The following is a 27,211-nucleotide window of genomic DNA, read 5'->3' on the forward strand; positions in this document are numbered from 1 at the left end:
AGCTATATAGCTTGCTAAGTAGCCAAAAATGTAAGGAGATAGTTAGCTATGAATCTAAAAAGGTAGCCAGATTGCTAGCTAAAACAAATGCACAATTTTTGCTCATTCGCTTTATAAAACCAATAAATTGGAATTAAGTTTGTTGCATTTCCTGTAAAATAAATCTATAAAAAGATGAATTAATAAATGTATTTAATACATAAATACATTCTCATTCTATTCTCTTAATTAATCACTTAAAAATAATTAGTAATACTTAAATAAATTTTGTTCATGAAGCCCATGAACTGGAATTTATTTATTTAAATTTCTATAATAACAATTATGTTATTCGTATATTACTACCAGGTCTATTTTTAAAAATAGGGTTGAATAACAAATCATTTTACGAAAAAAATCACAATTATCCAGCACTGGTGAGCTATTTTCAGAACAAGTCCGCGGGCACCTTAGAGGGCACCATGGTGTCAACGGGCACTATGTTGCAAGTGCATAAAACACGCAATGGTTATACACGAATAAAGACAATAGCTCTTACTGTACTTTTAATTAAATGCACCTTCTAAACCAGTGTGCCTTAAATGAATAAATATGAAAACAATAACAATTTGGGGCGGAGCGCCTTATAAGCCGGTGCACATTATAGTGCAGAAAACGCAATACATGACATGATGGCCTGATGCAGCTTTGCATGTCACTACACAATCAGCAATGAGGAAACAGACGATAATTTCCTCTTTTTTGCCATTTAGAAATCACCGCAGGAGCCTTTGAAGTCAAGACATGAATCACGACTGTCAGTAAGGAACTGTAACTACATGTAATGAATTGTTGCTTTGGAATCACCCAAAAAAAAAAGAGAATTCTCGTTCACAAACTAGGGGGGTGCGTTACACACAGGTAAATATGGTAATATAAAAAATAATCTACTCAATTGTAATGGCATTTATTTTTTCACCATAATTTAATCGTAGATTTTGTCATAAATCATCCAAGCGACTGTTTTAGTGTACGGGAATGATTTGTTCATCACTTCAAAATAAAATCTGCCTTAGTTCTAAAAAAAATTGGCGGTTAATACCATTTCGTGTTTAATTTCATATATAAAAGTATTGCTATTTGAGGAAATGATAAAACTTAACTAATTTAAACTTGTAAAATTTTCATACTAAGCAACCAACCCAGAACACCTGAAAAACACTCGACATTAAACACGCACATGTCAAGGCCTGTCCTGTAGTCTTTCACCAAGCTGCAGGAGGGATCTTTGCCCACTCCTCCAGACAGATCTGCTCTAGATCAGTCAGGTTGCTGGGCTGGAAGACCCAGCCACGACCCAATGCTCTGATTGAGGGAAGGAGGTTGTTTCCCAAAACCCACTACAGTATTACGGTTGCGTCACAAAAAATACGGTTTTCCGATGAAAAAAAAATAAGAAAAAGAAAATCGTAAATAATCGACGGGTGAGAACATTTTTAAGATTAATGAAAAAGAAATGAACCCGCGTTGCCTTCGATCGGCGCCAGGAAAGCGTGACGTGACATCACTACGCGACACCGATAGATAGGAGTCCGTCAGTCCATTCTAGTCAATTTTTATCGTGCTATCATTGAATCCGTTTTAACTAGGTCAATCGCAGTCTGGTTTGGTCGCGTCAATCAGAAAGAATTGTCAAAGATGGAATCAGTAGTGAGGACGGCAGAGGAAATAATAGGTACTGGCCTCCCGTCCCTGCAATGTATCTACATTGATCGAACTAGAAAACGGACACCAAAATTATAGACGATCCAAGTCACCCTGCTCGCAGGTAATTTGATTACCTGCCGTCAGGTCACCGTCTTCACTCCATTGTGAGCAAGACTACACGTCCTAAAGAGTTATTACCCTTCCGCTATTCGTATGTTCAACGAGAATTGATTTAGGTTATTATGTATAGTATTATTATGCCAACGGCGTTCCTCTGACCTATTCTACTCTAGTCTTGTTTTTTACTCTTTACTCTTGTTTTTTATATATTCTTTCTTTTTAAACTTGTTATTGTATTAAATATTGAAAAGAAAACTATGAGGGTTTTCTATGACTTTGTTATATTAAATAAATTATTGAACTTTTAAAGAACTTTCTTTTAAATATATCCATCAGTACAGTTAAGGTAAATTGACAATAAACAGGAGGTTGTGAAAAAAAAAGGAAATTATATTACTTCTTTAGCTGCATTTTAAGGCACGGAATTACAAGTGCCAAAATTAGTGCCATAACATATAAATATGTTTTCGGAAGACAAAGTGCGCCGGTTCCTTAATGGTAAGTTCCCAGGCTTAAAATCTCAAGCAACACGGCTCCCCTTTTCCATCCAAAGCTCTAATTCCATGACGACACTTCACCTTTGACCTCCTACTCCCGGGTGCACGACCCCTATCTTTTTCCGAACGCGGCATTGTCCAATCAGATTCTGTCACTCGCTGACAAAAAAAACCCCAAAGGCCTCGGCTCCGATGACACTGTCACATTAGGTCAGATTCCGTTAGCATAATAACTAGCGCCACCGAAGGCCTGGTAGTGAAGATTCCGTTTTTGTCAGCAAAAATAATCGATTGCTATCCGCAGTAAATAAGATTGGAGACTTGAAAAATAAGTCTTAGTTTTTATGATAGGCGACCAGTTGTCTTTTCCCATTCCTTATGTTGAACATTTTGCTGGAAGTTAACTCATTATAGCAGTGGTCAGAAAACTTTTTACCCAAAAAAACATAAAAGCAAATATATACAAAAATATTTGGAGAGAGCCACACCATATATTTTAAGACAAAATTCAACAAAACTGCCAAACCTGCTCCCCAGACAAAAGCTTATTGTTAAGCACATTTTATTTCACTGTGTGTCATTTGATGATTTGAATAAATCTATGAAATAATAATAATGCCATAGCCTGAGTCCTATATCAATATAAATACACAACTTAGATTGTTTCTCCCTCCCTCAGTTACGTTTGAGTGTTGAGGTTCATTTTGTCTGTCACACAAAATGCAAGCAAAGTCCTTTAGTAAAATACTCCAAACAATAACAATCTGGATGTACTTACCTTCAATGCAGATTGCACTAAGTGAGAGAGGGAAGGGAGTGCCTTGCACTTTGTAGATATCCGCCCACCGATTACCCAATAAAATTGCTCTGAGATGTTTGCTGGCGTTTTGGTTTATTTACGGTTGGATCAGTGGGTTCTCATCATATATATAGTATCTCAATCGTGAACATACATAGTCTAATGAGCTTACATTTTAAGGGTTTCTTAGCACCTACTGCTAAAACGGGGTATGTTTTTGTGCTACCCTGACGCAAACTGTTGTTCAGATTCAGATTCAGATTCAGATCTACTTTATTGTCATTCTAGTACACGTGTATACAGAACGAAATGTCGATACATCTGACCCGCACAGTTTCCTCGAATGTACAGATATAAGTAAAAGTTGTATTGTATTATGGCTACGTATAGTATTTTACCATAGTGCCGATAGTGCAAGAGGAGTAGCTAACCAGATGTGCAAAATGGGCATTCAGGTTAACAAGTCAGGTAAACAGTAACATTAACACTGTAACAATAACGCTGTTAGTACAATAGTGCAGAGAGCAAATGTGCAAGGAGTGGCAAGCTATAAAGAACTGCCAGTAGTGCAAAAAGTCAGATTAGCAGCCGTTTAGATTTAGGTTAACTATATGTTAGATTGACCATTTAACAGTCTAATGCCCAGGGGGACTAGACTAGACTTGAGAGTTTGCCTTATATATACACGAGACCAAACCAGGATTTTTAGTGCCCCTTTGGCTCCCATGTACCTACAATGGATTTTGACCACCCGACTTTGTAACGCCACAAGGAAATGCACTATATTAATATTCTATCTCCAAACTACCAAGTGAAGAAAATAAATATTTGAACATCCTGCTATTTTGCCATTTCTCTCTGAAATTTTCATCGTAGGTGCTTGTCCACTGTGAGAGAGATAAACTAAAAAGAAAAATTTAGAAATCACAATGAATGAATTTTGAAACAATTCATATGTGTGCAGGGTGGGTAGGGTTGCTTTAACTTGATTATTTTCAATTACTTTTGGATTACTCCAATCCCAAATATGCTTATGAAAGACAAAATAAACTACATATGAATAAAATGATGACTCACAACACGTGGTAAGCTTTCTCTCCTGGCTTTCATCTCTTTGATCGCCGGCAAAACTAGCATAAAATGCGACAGAAACAAAATGAAAATAAATCCAAACAGCTTGCCAACATCATTTTTGCCGTTCCATGTATTCTGTTACTCCCTAAGCCTGCACAAAATTTAGTCATCTTATTCATATTTAGTTTTTTTTGTCTTTTATTAGCATATTTGGTATTGGAGTGATACAAAAGTAATTGAAAGTAATCAAGTTAAAGTAACCCTACCCAACCCTGTATGTGTGATATAGCTGCAAATGAGTATTTGTACACCTGAGAAAATGAATGTTAATATTTGGTACAGTAGCCTTTGTTTGCTATTACAGAGGTCAAACATTTCCTGTAGTCTTTCACCAAGCTGCAGGGGGGATCTTTGCCCACTCCTCCACACAGATCTGCTATAGATCAGTCAGGTTGCTGGGCTGGAAGACCCAGCCACGACCCAATGCTCTGATTAGGGGAAGGAGGTTGTTCCCCAAAATCTCACAATACACGGCCCAGTCATCAACTCTTTAATGCAGTGCACTCATCCTGTTTTATATGCAAAAAAACACCCTCAAAGCATGATGCTACCACCCCCATGCTTAACTGTAAGGGGGGTGTTCTTCGGATTGTACTCTTCATTCTTCTTCTTCCAAACGCGCTCAGTGGAATTATGGCCAAAAAGTTCTATTTTGACCACAAAACTTTCTCCCATGACTCCTCTGTATCCTTCAAACGATCATATGCAGACTTAAAACGGGCCTTAACATGTGCATGTTTAAGCAGGGGAACCTTTCGTGCCATGCATGGTTTGAAATCATGACTTGTATTCCCTACAGTAACCATGGAAAGGGTGGTCCCAGCTCATTTCAGGTCATTGACCAACTCCTGTCATGTAGTTCCGGACTGATTCCTCACCTTGATTAGAATCATGAAGATGCCACGAGGGGATATCTTGCATGTGGCTCCACTTCGATTAAGATTGACCATCATGTTTAGCTTCTTCCATTTTCTAATGATTGCTTCAACAGTGGACCCTTTTTCATTAAGCTGTTTAGCAATTTCTCCGTAGCCCTTTCCAGCCTTGTGGAAGTGTACAATTTAGACTCTGGTGTCTTTGGACAGCTCTTTGGTCTTTGCCATGTTACAAGTCTTATTGATTGTATGGGGTGGACAGGTGTCTTTATGCAGCTAACAACCTCAAACAGGTGCATCTGATTCAGGATGATACAGGGAGTGGAGGTGGGCTTATAATGGACGGACTAACAGGTCTTTCAGGGTCAGAATTCTAGAAGATACGCAGGTCTTCAAATACTTATTGCAGCTGTATCACACAAATAAATTGTTAAAAAATCATGCATTTTGATTTCTGGATTTTTCTTTTTGGTTTGATCTCTCTCACAGTGGACATGCACCTACAATGAAAATTTCAGACCCCTCCATGATTTCTAAGTGGGAGAAATAGCAAAATAGCAAGGTGTTGAAATACTTATTTTCTTCACTGTATGTACTCATAAAAAGATCCATATATGGCTCGCGAGTCATAGGTTCGCGACCCCTGCGTAAGTGCCATAACATATAAATATGTTTTCGGAAGCACTCTCAGTGAGTGCGAAAAAGTAAAAATATTTATGTTTTTTATTTATTTTTTACTTTAGAAAACTAATAAAAAGGGTCCGGCACAACTCATCAGTAAGTAACAATTCTCTGCAAATTATCTCAATATCATAAATCACAATTAGAGGCACGGCGGCGCAGTGGTTAGCGCATGTGCGGCACAGTTCATGTCTTGGGAACCTCCTGCGTGGGTTCAAATCCAGCTCCAGACTTCTTGTGCGGAGGTTGTATGTTCTCCCCGTGCTTGCGTGGGTTTCCTCCGGGCACTCCGGTTTCCTCCCACATTCCAAAAACATGCATTTCAGGTGAATTGGCCGGTCCAAATAGGTGTGAATGAGCGAGTGAGTTGTCTGTCCCCGAGTGCCCTGGGATTGGCCGGCAACCAGTTCAGGGTGTCCCCTGCCCACTGCCCAATGACTGCTGGGATGGGCTCCAGCACCCACGCGATCCTACTGAGGATAAGCGGTGTAATAAGATGAGATGAGACAATTAGAGGGCAGTAGTGGCTTTGATCAGATTTTCTTTTTAGTGTCGACTCCTGTATCCAGCAATTGAAATGTGTAAGCGGTATGATCGGGCCTAAAAAAAAATCTAGCCCTACCTAAACCGACCCGCCGGTACAAAAGCCCGAACCAGCCTGAGCCCGATTGATTAACTTGCTTTAGGGGCCAAAGTAAAGCCAAAGCTGCACTTGTGCTCCGAGGGCAGCTCCGAAGTGTGCACTTCAGCGCAAAGTGTGTTACTCAAGTGAAAGTACTGTTACTTTAGAATATTACTCAAGTAGAAGTAAAAGTAGTCATCCAAGCAATGACTTCAGTAAAAGTATGGGCATGCTGTCCGGATCCTCCTTCCTTTTCATTATTATGGCCTATGCCAGGGATAACAAACTCATTTGAGCTCAGGGGCCACATAGTTGAAAAATTATTCTCACAGGGGCCAGCCTTGTAGATTAAATAGAAAGATATGGTGAGAGAGAGAGAGAACTGGAGAGAGAGGAAAAGAGAGAGAGAGTAAGAGAGAGCACGTGGGAGAGAAAGATAAAGCCAGATAGAATAACAGAGAGAGAATAAAAGAGAGAAAGAGACTAATAAAGAGTGACAATGAGAGAGAAAGAGAGAATTAGAGAGGGAAAGGAAACAAGAAAAAGAGAATGAGTGAAAGACAGAGAGAGAAATAGAACACGTGAAAGACAGAGAGACAAGTGGAAAAAGGTAAAGAGTAAAAGAAAGAGATAGAGAGAAAGAAAAAAAAAGAAAAGTATTTGTCGCCACCAAGCGGACAGATTTCAAACCACAGCCCTTTTTTTTCTCCTAAGCTTCTCTCAGCTTTTTGTCGGGCTGGATTAAAATAATTGATTTAAGTAATAAATCACAAATCAATTTTTTGTCGTTTTTAAAATTCTTTAGGTTCTATTTTCAGTTTGATAGTTTTCATCGAGTATCTGCAGACACACCGTAAAAAAATAATCTAGTTATAATATTGAAAATAAAATAGAGTAAAAATAAATAAGAATAAAACTAATATTCTCCCCAAAAATATTCTACCCACTGGCAGATAATATTTATGATTATTTAATATTTTTTGTATTATTTAATTCAAAATTAGGTCTTTTTATAATGTTCGTCTGTATTTATGTATTTACCCGAGCCAGATCCTCCTAGTTGGAGATAGCTAGAGTCAAGAATGCACTCGCATCTCTCTGGGAGATCAATACAGAGAAGTGGATTCACAGCCCCCTTGCTCAACCCAACTGATGAATTTCATAATAAAAAAAAACAAAATAATATTTGAATTGAGCAAAGTTCAGATCATTTTAGGGTTTTTTCCTTATTCTACAATTTAAAAAAAAAAAAATAAGGGGGAGGATTAATATAAATTGAAAAACAAGGTTGAATAGTAAAAAAAAAGAAGAAAAAATAACAAAAGTTTCAGTGTCAATAGTAAAATATGAAAAATAATCATCTTTGGGAAAATAGTATACTGATTATAAATATAAATACTTAAATATAAATAAATATTTTATTCTAAATTACAAATTATGAATGACACTTTTCCTATTTTAATTTTTTAGGGTTTTTCTCGTTTTTTTTCATTTATCGTGGATAAGCAAACATTCCGAAAATCCATTTAATTAATAAAATAAAGTTAATTGTTGAAATTAAATTATTTAAGAAAATTGAAAACAAAATACAGTGAAACTATTTATTTTTTGCAATACATAGTTCTTTCAACGGCAGATCCTTTTTAAAAAATATTTAAAAACGTTTGTAGTATGTTGTACTTTATCAAGTAGTTTTGTAATAAAACACAAGAATTTATCTATCATGCCATTTAAAGCATTATTTTTTATCTTACCATTGTTTTATTTTGCTTTTTTCCCACATTTAGTTAAAAAATTGAAAAGAAAATGCAGTAAAATAAGACAAGCCATACAATGGGAAAAAAACTTTCATTTACATAAGATTATTTAATCATTTTAGTGTTTTTATCCATCCATCTATCCATCCATTATCTGCACCGCTTAACCTCATTAGGGTCGCGGTGATGATGGAGCCTGCCCCAGCTAACTTTGGGCAGTGTACAGGTGACACCCTGAACTGGTTGCCAGCCAGCTGGGCACTCGCTCATTCACACCTAGTAACAATTTGGACTGGCCAATTAACCTGACATGCATGTTTTTGGAATGTGGGAGAAAACCAGAGTGCCCGGAGGAAACCCACGCAAGCATGAGGAGAACATGCAAACTCCGCACAGACCTCAGAACTGTGCCGCAGACGCGCTAACCACTCAGCCGCCATGCATTGTGTTTTTATATTATATATAAAGTGATATGAAAATAAAACACAAAATTATATTATAAATAAGCAAATGTATCTATTATAAATGTATCATTTATCCAATTGACCATCTCAAGCATGATTTTTCATTATGTTTTAACAATATGTACAAAGTGGTAAATAATAGTCTAGTCAAGTCAAATAATGTTTATTTGTACAGCCCTTAACCACAAGGTGTCTCAACAGCAATGGTAACATATGAAAGAAATTAACTAAAATTAAAAAATAGGCATAAATATTTGGCTTAAAAACTAGATATAACATGCCAAACGCAAAAGGAAATATTAACAAAAACAAAATATAACTCCTAAAAGATTTATTTTTTTTCTTGTTTTCACAATTCTTTTTTAATTTCCAGGGTGCTTGGTTATTGAAAAAAAAATCCTGCTGAATAATTATTGCAGGGGTCTCCAACCTGGTGCACTCAGGAAGCCCCTAAGGACAGCTGAGGTGCTCACTGACCTGTTCTGAAAATACCTCACCAGTTCTGGGTCAATGTGATTTTCTAAAAAAATTGTTTTTTTTGACTGAGTCAAATTAACCCCAACTTCTTTCTTTCTTTCTCACTCCTTCTCTATCTTTATCCCCCTCCCTCGCTCTCTCTCGCACTCCTTCCTTTTCTGTATCTTTCTTTCTTTCTTTCTTTTTTTTATCTACCTCTCTTCCCCTCACTTCTCTCTACTTTTTTTCTCTTTCTCTCTGGTCTCCTAAAGTCCAAAATCAAGAATCTGCAGCTGGTACAAAATGCTGCAGCGAGGCTTTTAACTAAGACAAGAAAGTTTGATCACATTACACTGATTTTAGCTAACCCGCATTGTCTCCCTGTTAGCTTAAGATGTGATTTTAAGGTTCTGTAGGTAGTAAACAAACTCATAAATGGACTTTCAGATTTAATTTGCCTCTATGTTCCAGTCCGGAACCTTCGCTCTGAAAATGCTGGTCTACTAGTGATCCCAAGAGCCAAGAAGAGAACCACAGGTTCGAGAGAGTTCTCCATTCGGGCCCTGATGTTCTGGAATTTTTTGCCCCCTGAGATTCGATCTGCAACCTTAGTGGAACTGTTTAAATCTAGGCTTAAAACACACTTCTATTATATTGCTTATGAATGACCTATATTTCATGTTGACAGTATCTGTGTAATATTTGTTATTGCAACATCAATTGCAGCCTACTCATCCTGGAAGGGGGATTACTTCATGTGCATTCCCTTCTCCAGGTTTCTTCATTTTCCTCATGTTGAGGTTTTTGAGTTTTTCCTTGCCCTCATGTAGGTTTTAGTTTGGGGGATGGTGTAATAATAGTCTGTGGTTTGCAATCATATGTGGTCTGTGCAGCCCTTTGAGACTCCTTGTGATTAAGGGCTATACAAATAAACATGACTTAACTTGACTTATTCAGTAAAAGCCAACCCAAAGTGTACTTAGATTAAAATTTCGAAGTGGAACCTTAAGCCTTAAGGTTGTCAAAGAAGGGTAAACCCCACGCAAAAAAGGGGGAAAAAACCTCCACCCGACTGCTGACCTTTGCTTGAGAAGAAAGAGGATCTCTGCATAGAGTGAAGGGGCGGGCAGCCCATTTCTCCCACAAGGGCAGAGAGGTTATTTTGCTTTGAATTTCCTTTCTGCTCTCCGGCCTGGGGAGCACAAAAAAATTGGAAAAAAAGAAAAGCTTGTCCAGACAGGCACTGCTTCAGCGTTTGTTACCTTCTACCTCATACCCGCACAGCGCAAATAAGCCCAACAGCAAATTAGTAAAGCGAACAAAAAGCAAAAAGCAGAACATGGGAAGTAATTTAGTGATGCTTCATAACTTATTCGTGTGACTGTGACCATGTGTCATTTCTGCCAGTGACATACGTGATTGACTTCTGTCATTATTTTGGATCAGCATTGCTGTTTCTAATCCTAACGTTGCTGTAAAATTTGCCTTAACCCTAGTTATAGGGTCATTAAATAGATTATATATATATATATTTTTTTTTTAATTATTATTTTTTTAGACCCAGTTAATGGGGACCAAAACCACTCGTTAAAAGTGGCCGGAGCCCATCCCAGCCATCTCCGGGCAGTGGGCAGGGGACACCCTGAACTGGTTGCCAGCCAATCGCAGCTGCAAATCACATTAGTTCTCGCAGCTAGCTGCGTTCTTCATCGACGCACGAGCCGAGTGATCCACCGCTAAGAGTCGTACAGCTGGGCGATCACGACAGGGTTTTTACTCGCGCCGCACCCTGGGTGCCGTTCGGTCGCTCTCGAGAGCGAGCCCCTAACCAGTGGTGCGGGTACTTTCGGGCGCGGACGGCGCTACGGGGGTCGTCGGATCGATCACGCCCGCCGCCTTTTCTCGTGTGACGCCGCGTCCGCCGAACTCGCTCCGTCGTGCGGCCCGGGAGTGACCCCCGCCGCGCCCCCCCGTCCCGTCCCATCCATCCAGCCAGCCACCTTATCCCGCGTCTGCTGACGTTCCGCCGGAAAAACCCGCAAAAAGTGAAAATCTGCGAAGTAGCGACGCCCCTTCAAAAGAAAAACATTACAGACCGCAAGGCTCTGAAGCCGCGAACGTCGAACCGCGAAGTAGCGAGGTCTCACTGTATATATGTGAGTGTATATAAATATATATATATATATATATATATATATATATATATATATATATATATATATATATATATCCTTATATGTGTTATATATATATATATATATATATATATATATATATATATATATATATATATATATATATATATATATATATATATAAGTTTTTTAATGCATATGATCAGATCTAGTGCTTAAAAGAAGGGCATTTAAACCAGCTTGGTAGCTCAGAGACCGAGAAGTTGCTGGTTCAAGCATCGGCCGAGTCTTACAACATTGGTACTCATTGCCTCCCTGCTTGGCGCTCGGCATTAAGGGTTGGAATTAGGCGGTTTGGTCACCTAATGACTCCCAACACAGCAGTTGGGTCTAAAATGGCGGCGCCCTGTTTGGCTGCGACTGCATCGGCTCGCTACAGTTTTATTGTACGGGTCAGGTGCAATGTTCCCTCTAATTTTCCGCGGGTCTGAGTGTTCACACAAAGTTGGTGAGCAGCGCTTGAAATAACAGTGAGCAACCATAATCCCAAGTGTGGCAAGATAATTAATTATCAAACATGTCCAAAACTTGACATAAAGTTACATTTTTCTGAGTTTACGGCAATGCAAAATATATCCATTTATTTTTATTTCCTGATATATTTTGTCGCATAATATTAACATTTTTGGGGGCTTATTTAGTCGGTTGTAAGATACAGAACTGTACTTAATCACATTTTTTAGTGGAAGTACAATGTTGGCAACAAGATTCACTTGATATAATGGGAAATTATTTGAACGCAACTTTTTCGTCTTTATTCCGTGTTTTTTTTCTACTTTTTTTAAAATCCCTTTTAAAAAAAAATCTCATTGTGTTTATTTTTTCCAAGCTGTTACTTTTTTCTTTTTGTTCTCTATTTACTTTTTTCCTACATTTCTTTCTTTTCTTTTTTTCTGGCTTTTTTTCTAAAATTTTCCTTCTTTTTTCTCTTTTGTTTCTTTTTTCTCAGCTTTTCACTTCTTTTTCATTTTGGTATTTTTTTCTTTTTTGTTCTATTCCCCCCTTCCTTTAAGTCATTTTGTGCACAATTTTACATAATATTTGGTCATATTGGGATTAAAGAAGCAAAAACAACCCGAAGAGCCGTTTAGGACCCGAAAGAGCCGGTTCCTTTTAATGAGCCCAGCCGAAGAAGCCGGTTCCCCGACAAACTCTACTAACTTTACTCAACTTCGTTGTCCTTCGACTCGACTTCAAAATACCGCATTTAGGACACAACGTCAGGGGAACACGTGTATTTTTAAGTCGCTTCTTAATTAGTAATTTTGAGCCCTCGTTTTTGTGCGCTGGCTAGATTTTCTTGTGCGCTGAGAATGTGCGAGCAGTGCGCAATTGCGCACGCGCGCAGCTTAGAGGGAACACTGGTCAGGTGTAGCGACATTTCGTTCTGTGTGCATGGTTACAAAGAATGACAATAAAAGTAAATTCTATTCTAATTCTATAATATAACACTGTTCTTTCATTTGGGGTGTTTCAAAAACAATTACCTGGATAGATTTATAAACAATATAAAATGAAATATAACTGTAGATTTCTGCATGTAAATGTATTCATCAATGCCTATGAGAAAAATTGGAAAAGACTACATGATCTTTTTTCAACATTTATCGGATTTCAGACTATATTGGCAGATTTTAAAAAATCGTACCACTCAATATTTTTTTCTTCCTGGCCCGGCACCTCTGCCATATTTTTTTAAACCATTGCGGCCTGCCACTCAAAAGGTTTGCCCACCCCTATTTTAAAGGGACATTGTGTATATTATTTAGCGCTTCCCTGTATTAATTCATTAAAACAAAGAAAATATTGATTTAAATGTAAAGTCAAAATACATGGACTGGCATAAAACATTTTTATAAATACTTGGAGGTGGAGAAATTGGTATTTATTTTACATAACATGAGCCTCACCTAGAGGGATCTGACATGATTGACGGACATCTTTCTGCTAAGGGTACCAAATAACCTTAAAAAGACTGACTGAAGAAAATTAGAAGAAAAGTGGCACATTTTGGTCACTTGGAGTCTCTGTAGTTAGTATAATTTCTTTGTAGCACTTGTTTTAGTTACTTAAGACAATACAGTAACATATAATGGTCAATAATACACACTGTCCCTTTTAACCTTCAAAAACATATTTTAGAAAAAAATAATATGATTTGACAGATGACTGTTAACTGTGCCAATTTAGGTTCAAATGTTCTAATATTAATATTTAAATTGATAATAACAACAAATTAAACACACACACACACATATATGTATATTATATATACACACATACATATCATTGCATATAATATTATAAAACGTATAAAAAGATGATAAACTTTCCAAATGTAAAATAAAAGACGATTCAATTAAACTGAAGAAATAAAACTACACAGCAAAATGGCAAGGCATATAGATTAAAGAATAATGAGAATAATTAAATAAAGAAATAAGAAATAAATACAAAGATAAAACAAAATTGTTATTCTGCCCACTGCCCGAAAACAGCTGGGATGGGCTCCACCACTTCCGCGACCCTACTGAGGATAAGTGGTGCAGATACTGGATAGATGGACGGGTGTTATTCTGAATTGAATTGGAGGATTTAGTATATACGTTTAAATTGTTTCCATTAAAATCCCTCATGTATTTCATAACACCCCCCCCCACACACACATATACAGATATATATATATATATATATATATATATATATAAATGTATATATGTATATATCCATCCATCCATCCATTATCTGCACCGCTTATCCTCAGTAGGGATGCTGCCCAGCCATCTACGGGCAGTGGGCAGGGGGACACCCTGAACTGGTTGCCAGCCAGTCGCAGGACACACAGGGACAGACAATTTGCTTGCTCATCCACACCGAGGGACAATTTGAAGTGGCCAATTAACCTGACATGCATGTTTTTGGAATGTGGGAGGAAACCGGAATGCCCGGAGGAAACCCACGCAAGCACGGGGAGAACATGCAAACTGCGCACAGAAAGGTTGGTAGCTGGATTTGAACCCATGACCTCAGAACTGTGCCGCACATGCGCGAACCACTGCGCCGCCATGCTATGTGTGTGTATATATAAATATATGGCATATTATATCAGAAAATGTATAAAAAGAAGATAAACTTCCCAAATATAAAACAAACGTCGTTATCCTTCAAGTCAAAAGCAGGTACAATATTGTTTGGCCGTGAAGGAATCCAAAACACTTTTTAACAATGTACTTTGTTTGTAATTTTATTTGTTGTTCTCAATGTAATTTCTTAAGATACCCATCAGATTAATTTGACATTTCTCTTTAAATATAAAAAGTGTTGCTGTTTTTAATTAAATGTGTGAGTTAATACACACACTGGCGGAATGTTCTTCTTGAATTTTTACCTGTCAACTTTTACATTTTCCTCGTATTGTATACGTTTTTTGATCATTCAAATTGTGTACGCTGTGTAACAATTTTTGTGCTGGATTTTTTTGTAAATAAATCCACACACACACACACACACACACACACACACATTATATATATATATATATATATATATATATATATATATATATATATATATATATATATATATATATATATATATATATATATATAATGTGTGTGTGTGTGTGTGTGTGTAAAGGAAGGTGGCTTGGCAGCTGAGTGGCTAGCACGTTCGTGGCACAGTTCTGAGGTCATGGATTTAAATCTACCTACCAGCATTGCATGTTCTCCCTGTGCTTGCTTTGATTTCCTCCGGGCATGCCGGTTTCCTCCCACATTCCAAAGACATACATGTCAGGGTAATTGGTTGCTCCAAATTATTCCTAGGAGTGAATGAGCGAGTGAGTTGTCTGTATCAAATCAGAGTGTTCCCTGCCCACTGCCCAAAGGTTGCTGGGATGGGCTCCAGCACCCCCGCGACCCTACTGAGAATAAGTAGTGCAGATAATGGACAGATAGATATACCAGCAGAACAAGAAAAAACGTGTAGTGAGCAAACCTATCAAATAATTTTTTGATTATCTATGTCTTTGAATATATTAAAATTTCTGAATTTTTGGGGGATGAAATAAAAAAATAAATATAGAAATATATAACTAAGAACGTTAAGAATATTTTGGGGGGAAAAAAAAGTATTCAAAAACACAAAAAATATTTTCAGGATTATTTTGTAAACAAGACAAATAATATTTAAATGAGTAAAAGTACCAGCAAGTCGTAGAACACATTATTTTTCTTTAAAATGATTATTTCACTTGTATAACTACAACTTTCCAACTGGCAAATTTTACAGTGTCTCTTTAAGAAAGGAAGCCAAAATGTGTGTGAGAAATAAAGTTATAAAAAAAAAGGAAAAGAAGCCAAACACACAACCTATTATTTTGTCAATTCTATTCCTCCAAATGCATTTGTTTTTTGGCATTCTTGCTTTTATGATTTGTTTCTATTTTTTATCGCCATCAGCTTATTGTCCACTTATTGTCTCTTGGGGAAAAAAAGCTCTCGTGTCAAAAGTTTTTTGTTAATTCCTCAATACAAATTAAAGATACCTGACAGCAACCTACATGCCAAATAACATAACCACTCACAACACTGGCACTTTAACAGAGCTAAAAACACACCTTAAAAATAAATAAATAGAAACAGGCAGACACCAAACCCCAAAATACTTACTGGGTGTGTAGCAAACCGTTTTTGCCCTGTCTCAGTCGTATGGCCAGCAGTCAACAATTGGATGAATGTCACACACAATAACGATCATTGATTTCAAACTTTTCAATACATGAATCCCTTTCTGTATCATGGTTTATTTTTCACGGCTTTGGTACATTGCTGATTTTCATTGTGTATTGTTTTCTGCATTCCATCTAGTTGAAACATAGAAAAGTGCTCCAGTTCAAAATAAAAGCTAACAAAACAACAATTTACACAAACAGCAATTGCAGAAATATGCAACAACAGCAAAATGCCGGCGGTTGTTCTTCCTAATGAACTCGTCAATAACCAGGTCAAAATTGCAGTAGTTGCCTGCGGATGAATTATTTCTTTTGGAAACAACACCAGCAAAGCTAATTGCAATGATTATAATAATGATTATCCAGGAGAAGGTGCGCTTTGTGTTGTTGAAAAAGTCAATATGAAAGACGGCATCATGACAGGTAAAGCACATAGCGCTCCTACGAGCTGTTTTTTTCCCCCACATGCAAGTAACTGCCAATCACTTGATTACATGCACTTTGCATATTTTGCTCGTTTCAAAACAGGAAGCACCGACTACCGTCCCAGTTTGTTGAGGTGTTGTTGTAGTGAAATGTCAAAAGCAGAAAGTCTCACAGGAGTATTCTCCATGCTGGAATATCAATACGACTTTTTTTTGTGTATTTTTGTGTGCGGTATTGCAACACGCAAAAGTTCTTTCATTGTCAAATGTGTCAACGCGTGAGCGACAGAGATTTGATCACCATCGGAGTTCTTTAAAAGACTTATTTCTCGGAGTGAAGACCACAAGTGTTGACTGAGGTCAGCTGTGAAGTCTTTTTTTTTATTTGGATGAGAAAAATAGTGCGTGCAGTAGAACAAGCGAAAAGGGAAAGCAAAAATAGCTCAGTCCCTTTTGCTGTCATTTTTTTTCTTGCAAATATTCCTAGAAAAAAGGCTACCAGGAGACTAAATAGGGTAAATACGTCAGTTCAGCAGAAAATGTTTTCCAAGTTGATTCAGACAGACAGTTGAAATCGTTTTGGTTATTGATAGGGTTATTGTAAATTTATAATGCATTTACATAAATATTGAGCATTACAGTTGAGTAAAGTATTTCCTTACTTCCAATAGTCTAATTCTCTTGTGATCTACTCAACCCAATCAACCATTGGCCTGTGGAGTAAACTGCATCCTTCTTTTTAAGGTTTCCCTGTGAACATTGGAGTGTCACTTACTTTCACAAACTTCCTCCCCCCAACAATTCTTTGACTGTGCTGTAGTAGAAAAAGGGAAGTTGTTGAAGTTTTGGTCAGATGAGAATTAGTCCTGGAACTGATTGCATCTCATCATGAGCTGAAATTGATGTTTCTTATTGTGTGTTTTATTCAGAGATGTAAGGAGAAAAAAAGATAAATGCAGAGAGCAAAAAAAAAATCTAAGACTTTTCAATTGTTTTTTAAGTGACGTGAGAATAACAATAAATTATGTTCTGCAATAGTAAAAAAAAAAAAAACACCAAAGGGTTTATATTAACAAGTTGGATGTTTGAAGTTGGCAAACCTTTTTTACAAACACTAGGGAGTGAATATAAGTTGGACGTTTGAATGGATGTTTTTACTATCTCATATTTTTTTCTTACTATTTGAATAAATATATTGTTTCTCTTTTTTTTACATTTTGAGGTTGCTAACATTGCAGCAAATATTCTTTACCTACTTTAATTATTCTACTGTTTCCTCATTGCTTGTAGCTACACAATACAGAAAGTCCAATTAGAAATAATTCCAACCTTACCAAAGATTATTATACATTTTTCTTATTTTTTTCTAAATTTTGCATAAATATTTTTATGTAGTCAACTGTGTGAAAAACACTCACCAAAAAAGTCCAGAAATGCAAAAAGAGACAAAAACAGAACATAAGTATTTTTCACATGACAGCAATGATATATTTTAGTTTAACTGCACTCCGCTGTGTGCTTGCAAGCATTGATAAAAAATATATGGAGATAAAACTAAAAACAGGAGTACATGAAAACATGAAGAAAAAATATATCCCAGCAGGACAAATACATTTTACTAAGAAAGCAGTTTGTTTTACTTAAAATAATAAAAAATCTTATTGGACTATTTCAAGATGTAAAAAATTCTGTATTGACCTGCAAAAATTGAGGAAATTTCAATTTTTTGGGGCTGCTGAAAGTTATTGCATGAAACTGTGAAAATATCCTTATACCTTGTGACTTATTTTGAGGGCTTTGTTGCTGCTAAAATGTTATTGCACTTCCTTTCATTGCACTACTGTTACGATGCATTGCCAATTTTTATTATACTGTTATTATAACTTAGGCCAGTCTATAAGCACTATGTTTTAAAAATGTATTTTTTCTGCCTTTTATCCCGATTGTCCTCTTTCTTTTTTTATCTTCGAAGTCTTTAGTTCACTATTGCTATGATGCACTATTCTTTTCATTCACAAACATCCATCCATCCATTATCTGCACCGCTTATACTCAGTCGGGTCTCGGGGGTGCTGGAGCCCATACCAGCAATCTTCGGGCAGTGGGCAGGGGACACCCTGAACTGGTTGCCAGTCAGTCGCAGGGCACACAGGGACGGACAACTCACTCGCTCATTCACACCTAGAGACAATTTGGACCCTCCAATCAACCTAACATGCATGTTTTTGGAATGTGGGAGTTCGATCTCATGACCTCACAACTGTGCCGCACACGCGCTTACCACTGCACCGCCGTGCTGCCCTATATATATCATGTCATATCATATTGGTAATTGCACCACTTTTAAGTTCAATGTTACTTTTGAAATTCTATGTACCTTTAAATTATATGTTTATATTTGCACTATGTGGGACTGCTTTAAATTTGATTGACACTTTGTGTAATGACAATAAAGGCATTTTATCCTATTATGTTCTATTACGTTACAAAATCACATTCAGTTAATGGTAAAGTCTGAGTAAAGTTTTTTTTTTTGCAACAAAACCGCGGTGTGACGACAAAGGTGTTATATATCGCTCCTTCCGACCTGAAAGCCGAGCTTCAGATCCATCTTCAAATCGGTCGTTCGCTCCCAAATGCGTGCCGCCATTTTTCCCCCACATCTTTGCTGTCTGAGGCACTCAAATGAAAAACTGTCAGGAGCCGTGATTTGTGCTAACTAGCTATCGATCGCTCCCGAGCTGCATGCCTCTTGTCCGATCGGGGAGGGCAACGGAGAAAAGAGGTGCAGGGGGGGAGATATAATTGCCATTCTTCTAATGATTTGTGTGCAGTGTTGGGCATGTTAATTTAAAACAGTAATTAGTTATAGTTGCTCACTACTTATTTGAAAGTGACTGAGTTAGTAAATGAGTTACTCTGAAGTAAAAATTTACCAAGGAAAGTAAATATTTCCATTACTTTAAAATTTAGTTGTTGTATGTCAAAGAATTTAAAATGTTCAGAGCAGTATTCCAGCTAGTTTAATAGAGAAGAACAGACAGGTACTTGTGTTATAGTGTAGTGTGACAAAAATAAACAGTAAACAATAGGATAATGTTACAATCAGCAGTAAACAATAAAAAGTTGGTTAAATAAATTAAATCCAACTCAAATGGTCCATTGTTGAGATAAAAATTCCGATCCTTTTTAGGGAACCGGCTTTTTGGCTTGGGTTACGACACAAAAGCAGTCTTCTTTGGCTCCCAAATGGCTTTGGCTCCCAAATGGCTTGGTTGTTTTTGTATTTTAATTCATATATTATCATTTCTTATGTATTATTTTGAATGACTTAAAAATGGAAAAAAATTAAGCAAAATTAACACTCAAAAGTTAGCCCTGAAAAACACAAAAAAACATTAACAAATTTTTTTATAAATCTACACATAAAAGATAAAATACAAAACGAATTGGGTAGATAGCTCCCACTTCCAAGAGCTCATAGAGTGGTCACCAATTTGCCTTTTCTTTCGGCGAATCAGTAGATAAGGTATTCATAATCGCTATTTAACTTTATGGTAGTCGCTATTTTGAATGCTGACATGATCCCAAAAGACGTGACGAAATGAGCTTTGAGGAGAGCGAAAAAACGCTTGATTCAAAGTAATGAATGGCTTTTGATCATTAATAACAGATGAAAAGCAATTAGTTAGATTACCCCGTTACTGGAAACAAGATACCCCGTTACGTAACAGCGATATATATAACGGCGTCATTAACAACCCTGTGCGGGAGTGCAACAGGGTGACGGAACTGGCCTGACAAATAAGTAACGGCTGACCCCATCAAAGGCAAATCAATTCCTACGTGTAAAAACACACAACCGTGTGCCGCGGATATTGCAGACGCGTTGTATGCATACTTACACACAAATTTCTCTTGTTTTTCACTAGGGTTTGCATAAATTAGCAGAGCTTGTGCACCTCTTAAGACCACATCAATAAATCAGGAGAATTAAAAGGCTGCAGTCGCTGTTCATTAAGCTGAGTGCAAGATAGACAACTAGTTGCAAGTTGCAAGCAAAACAAACGGCACAAAAGGGCTCGTGCGATAACAGCCGATATTGTTTTTCTCTTCTTTTTAAGCGATATTAGGCCTCTGGTTACGAGTTATTGAGTGAGTGTTGCCTGCCCCCGACACATAAATACACACAAACGGATCACCACCTCTCGCTACGCCTGCAGTGAACAGAACAAAGAGATGCTGCATATACGCTAGATAGCACCTAATACAATTATATGTATTTATATTCCCAGCTAATAGTGATAAATACAATAATGATATAAATATCTTGTAACTAATTTGGGGCTTTTTCTTTTTTTATTTTTGTTTCTGCTAACGTTATGGCCCGAAACTGCAAAAATAAATACCTTGTGACTTACTTTGAGAATTTTGTTGCTGCTTTTTTGCATTATTTTTACAATGTGTTAATATTTTTCATTGAATATTATTATAAATTAGGCCAGTTTCTAAGGACTGTTCAAAACTTCTTTTTCTTCTGACTTTTATCCTAATAGCCCTTTATTACATTTACCCTGGAGTGAAAGGGCTTATCTCGTTGCATAAAGACAATTCAATTCTATTCAATGACCGGCAAGTTTTGACTTTATTTGGGAGTTATATAGTATATAGTATATATATATATATATATATATATATATATATATATATATATATATATATATATATATATATATATATATATATATATATAATATATACTGCATATATGAAATTTATGCGTGTAACAAAATACATGAGGGATTTCAATGAAAACAATTCAAAAAATTATACTACAAAAATCATCTTATGACAGGAAAAATAAATATACAAATACATGTTCTATTTGTATAAATTGTACACAATTAAAAATGATGTTGTTACTTATGCATATTGTTTGATTATTGCAAAATAAAGACAAGCGTAAATAAAGCAAATCAATATAACTAATGGTAGTCTATAGATTTAATATAACCTCCTTAAAACAATCAACTTCAATATAAAAATAAATAACGTAAGTGCACTTTTACAAACGTATTACAATTTTGTGATTTATTTTTTATTGCTGCTAAATGTTATTGCACTACTTTTTGTTGCACTTTCAATGCAGTATTATCAGAACTTAGGCCAGTCTCTTAGCACTACATCTTAAATATTTATGCCTATTTATCCTGACATTTTTTTAATCTCTATTACATGGTTTGCCTTGGAATGCCATGTCTAATCACGTTACATGCAATGTTTCACAACATTTATATCAATGACAATGAAGACAATTTAATTCAATTCTGTATTGATGACAACATTTTAGTGAGTACTGAAAAAAATACTTTTAATAATTTTTTGACATAGATATAAGAAAACACTATACCTTAGAATTATGTAACTTATAATATTAATGTTAATCTGAATTCAATAAGTATTTTACACTTATATGAAAAATGAATTCATGGAGAAACAAAACGTAAAATAGAAATGAATTCCGTGTATCCAATTTAAAGCTGGTTCTCTTCCGGCCGACGTGAATATTTCCATGCTTATAATATAAACAAACATGCTATAAGACAAGGAAAACCCCACTGCGGAGACTCGCGTCCCCTCAAAGCTATTAATCTTCAGAACCTAGTTGTTCACCCTAAAAACTGAGATAAAGAACCCGGGAAATGTCTACTTTTTTAGGTGTTCATTTCAACAATCGGACAACAAGGACGTTTACACAAAAAATAATAATAGGGGTAGGAAAAGAATGGTATGAGTGTTGTGATATTTTTATATTCTATTAAATATTATTTTCAATTAGCACATTACTATTTTTATTCGAAGTGAAAGTTCCCACTAAGACAAAACATTTAAAATGTATGGAGCAGTTTTTAAACAAAGAATGCGTTCTGTTCTCAGCTGCAAATACAAAAAAATATTTTGTATTCTGCGCCGCAGTTAAAATCATTCTTATTATTGGGAAACGCACAATCAGTGCATGAGGTTTGCGAAACAAAAAGAATTCATTCAAAATGTGTCCTACCTTCTTTGTTGTTGTTTTGACTCCTGTTTTTATCCCATAGTCCCATGGACTTATTATCTTCAGAGACGTCCATCATGGCCTTGTCGCTGGGCACGTACCAAGTGGCGTGCTGCTCTGCCATCAGCGTGTCGAGGTCAATGGCCCCCACCGAACCCTTCCTGGTGTCGGGGCTGCAGTTCTCTAGCTCGCTGTCTACACCAGAGGCAGGACAATCGCTGTTTTTTTTGCCATTCTTGATGGCAAGTGGCTGGTCCTCAGAGATGCTGAACTGCTGCCTTTGTAGCTGGATCTGGGCCTGCAGGATCTCCAAGGGGTGGATGTTGTCCTGGCCTGAGGTGCTGGATGGGGTGCGTACCTGCTCTACACACGGCGTACCTGGGTGGCTTACCCCGCCATAGACGTCTGGCGTGGAGGTAGTGTGATTGTTTATGCCAATGCTCAAAGGTTTCTGCCCATTCATCTGCATTTTAGGAGAGCCACCAATCACCGGGCTGCGGTTCGACTTGGCTGAGGACCCTCCGGCGTCCGAGCTGGAGGACACCTCGTCCTCGTTGCCAAAGTGAGCGCCGATATCATCTGGGAAGTCCACGTGGGGTGAGCTGCCGTCAGACTTTGCCACACTCTGAATGCCACTGTCCAGAGAAGACATAAGTTCGGCCTGGTCCCTCAACATCAGGTCGCCCCCTTTCCCCCAAGAGGGTGACTGCAGGCTTTTGTCGTGGGGTGTGCCCCCTCCCCTTTCCCCAACACCAGCTGAAGGGGTCTGCTGGCCTGGGCTTACAACAGGGTTTCCGTTTTCAGAGGGAAAAAAATTCCCAGGACTCACATGTCCACTGTCTTGTTTCCTCCTCCCTCTCCCTCTCCCACTCCCTGTTGTTGTCTTCCCCTCACAGCATGGGGTAGCGTCCATGTTGTAATTTGGGGAGAGGGCATTGGCTTCCCCCTGCACCGGCTGGTTTTGGCTTGCAGGCTTCGAGTTGCTATTCCCGGTGCCAGGCAGCTGGTTGTTCTGAGAAGTGCCGCTCTGAAAATACTCAGGCCCTACACTGCCAGTCCCGTTGGCTGCGCTGCTATTATTGTCCTGCTCCGTCTGACTCAGTTTTCGCTTGCCTTCGTTTTGGTTCTTCTTGTTAAACGTCACGTTGAGGTTGGGGGCCCCCAGACTGGCGATCATGTTCTGGCATGCCGTGGAAAGGGCCGCCAGACAGCTCTGGCCGAATACGCTGTCTTTAGCACTGGTTTTGTTGAAATTCCCGAGTGACAGAGCACCAAGCTTGCTAACGGACGGCCGCTGGCTCGAGGGGAACTCGGACGGGGGAGGAGGGTAGCTTCCTGGCGAGGTGCTCACCGCCTGGGGAAGGCTGTGAGCTGGCCCAGCACGGTTGGCCCCGCCGTAGGGAAAAGAAGGCTGTGCTCCTATCGGAGGTGCTGGGAATTCGGGGGCTCTCCTATCTGCGGGTGCGGTCTGGTGACCCGCCACCCCTCCTGATCCTGGGGAGTGCATTTGCGAGAGGTTGCCCATGGTGCTGGTGAACTGCGAGTGCAAGCCTGGAGAATGGAGAGCCTGGACATGCCCGTTCGGAGGTATCCTCATGGGATCCTGCATGGCTATACCTGGCCTGAACATTATCCCAGGCCCGTTCTGCTGAAGACCCATATCATGGTGTCCCGAGTCATTACCCACTCCTCCCATGCGCCGTGACATCATTTCCCCTGGAGGGTGGGAACCCGGAAACCAGGAGTTCTCCTGGTTCACATGTGGATTCTGCCCATCCACATTGGCCATGCGACCTCCGTTATCCCTCTCAAAGTTGTGCTGAGTCATCCCGCTCACCGGGCCGGTCAGACCCAGCGAGCCCGGAGGAACGTCGCCGTGGTGGCCAAGTTGCTGCAGACTGGGCTGCCTCATTCTCTGCTGCTGGTTACGAGAGGCCATCTGTTTTATCATCATGGCCGCGTTCTGTCGCTGCTGCAGCGACTGCTGCTCAGGCCCACTTTGCTGCAGCGGTCCCTGTGGAAAGCCCTCGTTCACGGGTGGGGTGAACTCACCCGGGATTGCTGGGTAGGAAGAAGGAGAAAGGTGATTTTCCATACCGCTGCACCAGCCTTCTCCTGTGTGTGAGTTGGGAAAGTCAAATCGTGGCCTCTTGGCCACGTTTATGTAAGGAGCGTCAAAGTGTTGTAGTCTCTGATTTGGAGGCTGTTGGGAGGGAAGGGTACCTTGCTGTTGCATATTAAACATGGGGTCCCCGTAGGGATGCAGGCCCCTATTTTCCAGTCTGTGAATGGGATACTCAAACTGATTGTGTTGGCCACTCAACATGACCCCGCCATCCAGAATGTTAGGGTTACTGGAACCAGACTCAGCCTGAGGGGGCCGGGGGAGCCCAGGGGGGCAGGAGCTCTGTCTCGCTATCAAACCGGCCTGTTGTTGCTGCTGCATGAGAGGATGTCTCGCGTTTACCCCTGGGTCCATGCCCACGGGCACCTTCCGGCCGTTTCCAAACTGCTCAAAAAAGATTCCGTGTTGTGGCTGCTGGGGTGGTGGAGCTTGGTGTCCTTTGGATATGGCCTGCATGCCAGGCGCTCGTGGCATGCCAGGGTTTCCCGGAAAACTCCCACCCGGGACCGGCCTTCCGGAGCCAAAATGCGGCAACTGTGATTCTGACTCGGATGGCGAAAAAACAGGTACGTCAAAATGTCCAGAAGGGGGATCACCAGGGAAGTTGTATTCTAATCCATCCACAGCTCCCTGGTTGGGCATTCGGCGACTCTCCAGGCTGTGAGAGTCGGAGGAAGAAGATGAAGATGAAGGCAGGCCATGGAAAGAGGCTGCCCTGTTGGGTGACTGGTCTAGAGGAAGGCAGGGGGCAGGAACAGCGTGGTTGCCGCTGGGAGGACCATGATGTTGGAAGTCTTGCATGTGAGCAGCCCGCTGCTGCGGCGGAAAGCTGTCCCCCGCCTGTCCCTCAGAGAGGGGATCAAATCCCTCTCCGAAGCCCTGCTGTGGTCCCATGGCATTGTTATTGTAGCCCATTAGCCTGGCACCATGCAAACATGATGACCCTGGCTCGCTGCTTCCAAAACTCCCACCAAAGTGAGGGTGATGTTGGTGGGCATGGGGTTGATGGGCATGAGGATGTCCTTGGTGAGGTTGCTGGCTGTTAAAAAATCCATGCATGGGTCCTTGCTGCTGCTGAAGTCCGACGCTTGCGTTAATGTCTGAATGAGCCCGCGAGTGAAAACCGCCGTACTGTTCCCCGTTCATGTTTATGTTGAGTCCAAGCATCTGTGGGTCACTCATGGGGCCAATGCTCTCCCCAGCTCCGGACGGACCTCCAGCGTGAAAACTAGGGCTTTTATAATGAGAGCCCATGTTCAGTCTTGTTTGGGTTTTCTGTCTCTCTGACTGGCAAGGTTTTTTTCTATTAATCTGAGAACCAAACTTGTCCAGTCCAAACATAATAATCTGACTTTAATCCCACATGATTATAAAATTGCAAACAGTTGGATGGACTGGTTAACAGTCTGTACCCAAAAGCAACAAAATTACAAGACCTCTTTATTTAAAAGGCTGAACTAATTGATTTATTTTTTGTAACTATGAGGTAATCTGTGTTTAATTAATACACAGCACCCTTGTTGTCTTTTCACTTGGACTATTATATATATTTAATTGGACAAAAACCATTTATAACATTGTTTTACCTTGCTACCCGGCTCTCTCTACCGACACGGCAAAGTTTCTTGTGCGTGCTTGTGTGTCGTAGTCGCGCCACTAAAACATATTGAGAGGATCCCAACTGAGAAGTGCACAAAAGAAATAAAGAATCTCAATTTGAGAAATTAAATTACTAATCCAATCAAGTGGCAAATAAACCGCAGCTCCTTTAAACTGTAATGCCCCATAATAGTATGAAGAAAATCTCCAATGTCGGACGTGTTGACAAAAATATATTAAATAGCTCGATGAAAAAAAAAAGTCCATCAATTGGTTAGTAATTGGCGATTTGATGTTAAGTCCAGCCTGGATTGTTTCTCCTGCCAAATGCACAGCAGCGTTATCGGTCCCGGGGGGCTGCAAGCCACGCACTAGCCGCACCCGGCGAGCCCTGAGCGGCGTGACGTCCTCCACATCTCCGGTGGAGCACCGGGGCTTTGCTCAGCGATGGAAGAAGCGGCGCGCCTTTCAAGCTCCTCGTTCGGCCCGCCCCTCACCCAAAAAGAAGTAAGCGTTCCTTGGCAAGACTGGTTGGCGTTTACCCGCGATGGAAGCACATAAAAAGGGAGACAAACACTCGTCTCGGTCGCTTTTTGGCTTGTGCAAGAGCGACGAGTCCGCAGGAGCCAGCAACAAGTTTTGCATTTCCAGCAGCACTTGAACGCATGGCATCTCAGCCAATCAGAGCGTCCGAAGTAGACATAGGGGCGGGACATAAGCTTTTAAGGTGGTCCTCCGCACATGTCATTTGTAAACCTTTATGTGTAAATCAGCATTCGCAATATGACTTTCCCGATTTATTTCTTGTTTGAACGTATCGTGTTTTTCTTTTCTCCAAACTTATGTTTTATTCTCACATCATAAAATGTTAGTAGGCAGGCACAGGCTTTAATGTATAATTCTTTACACATTTGAGACTAAAACTAATTTGCATACTTGTCTACCTCGGCCTTCCCCTATTAAATGGCGTTAACAAACATAACGGG

General features: G+C 39.2%; 1 protein-coding gene and 1 pseudogene across 2 annotated transcripts in view; both read right to left on the reverse strand.

Moving 5' to 3' along the window:
• mn1b (MN1 proto-oncogene, transcriptional regulator b) overlaps positions 1 to 26,862 on the reverse strand; it is a 39,444-nt gene extending 12,582 nt beyond the window's left edge. Inside the window, exons 1-2 of one of the 2 annotated variants that reach the window (XR_015850447.1) lie at positions 22,505 to 26,862; positions 10,172 to 10,283 (exon numbers count right to left, since the gene is read on the reverse strand). Coding sequence is in view for 1 of the 2 variants with exons in the window: in XM_088335306.1 (XP_088191432.1) it covers positions 22,505 to 25,967 (3,463 nt within the window). In the remaining variant the exon portion in view is untranslated. The remainder of the gene's footprint in view (positions 1 to 10,171; positions 10,284 to 22,504) is intronic. The other variant, XM_088335306.1, reaches the window with a different exon arrangement.
• Positions 10,691 to 10,836, reverse strand: LOC148364951 (5.8S ribosomal RNA; annotated as a pseudogene).
• Positions 26,863 to 27,211: the final 349 nt, after the last annotated feature.

The sequence above is a fragment of the Urocampus carinirostris genome, chromosome 5, assembly GCF_059441175.1.
Source record: "Urocampus carinirostris isolate Australia breed hairy pipefish chromosome 5, RoL_Ucar_1.0, whole genome shotgun sequence".
Taxonomy (NCBI): domain Eukaryota; kingdom Metazoa; phylum Chordata; class Actinopteri; order Syngnathiformes; family Syngnathidae; genus Urocampus; species Urocampus carinirostris.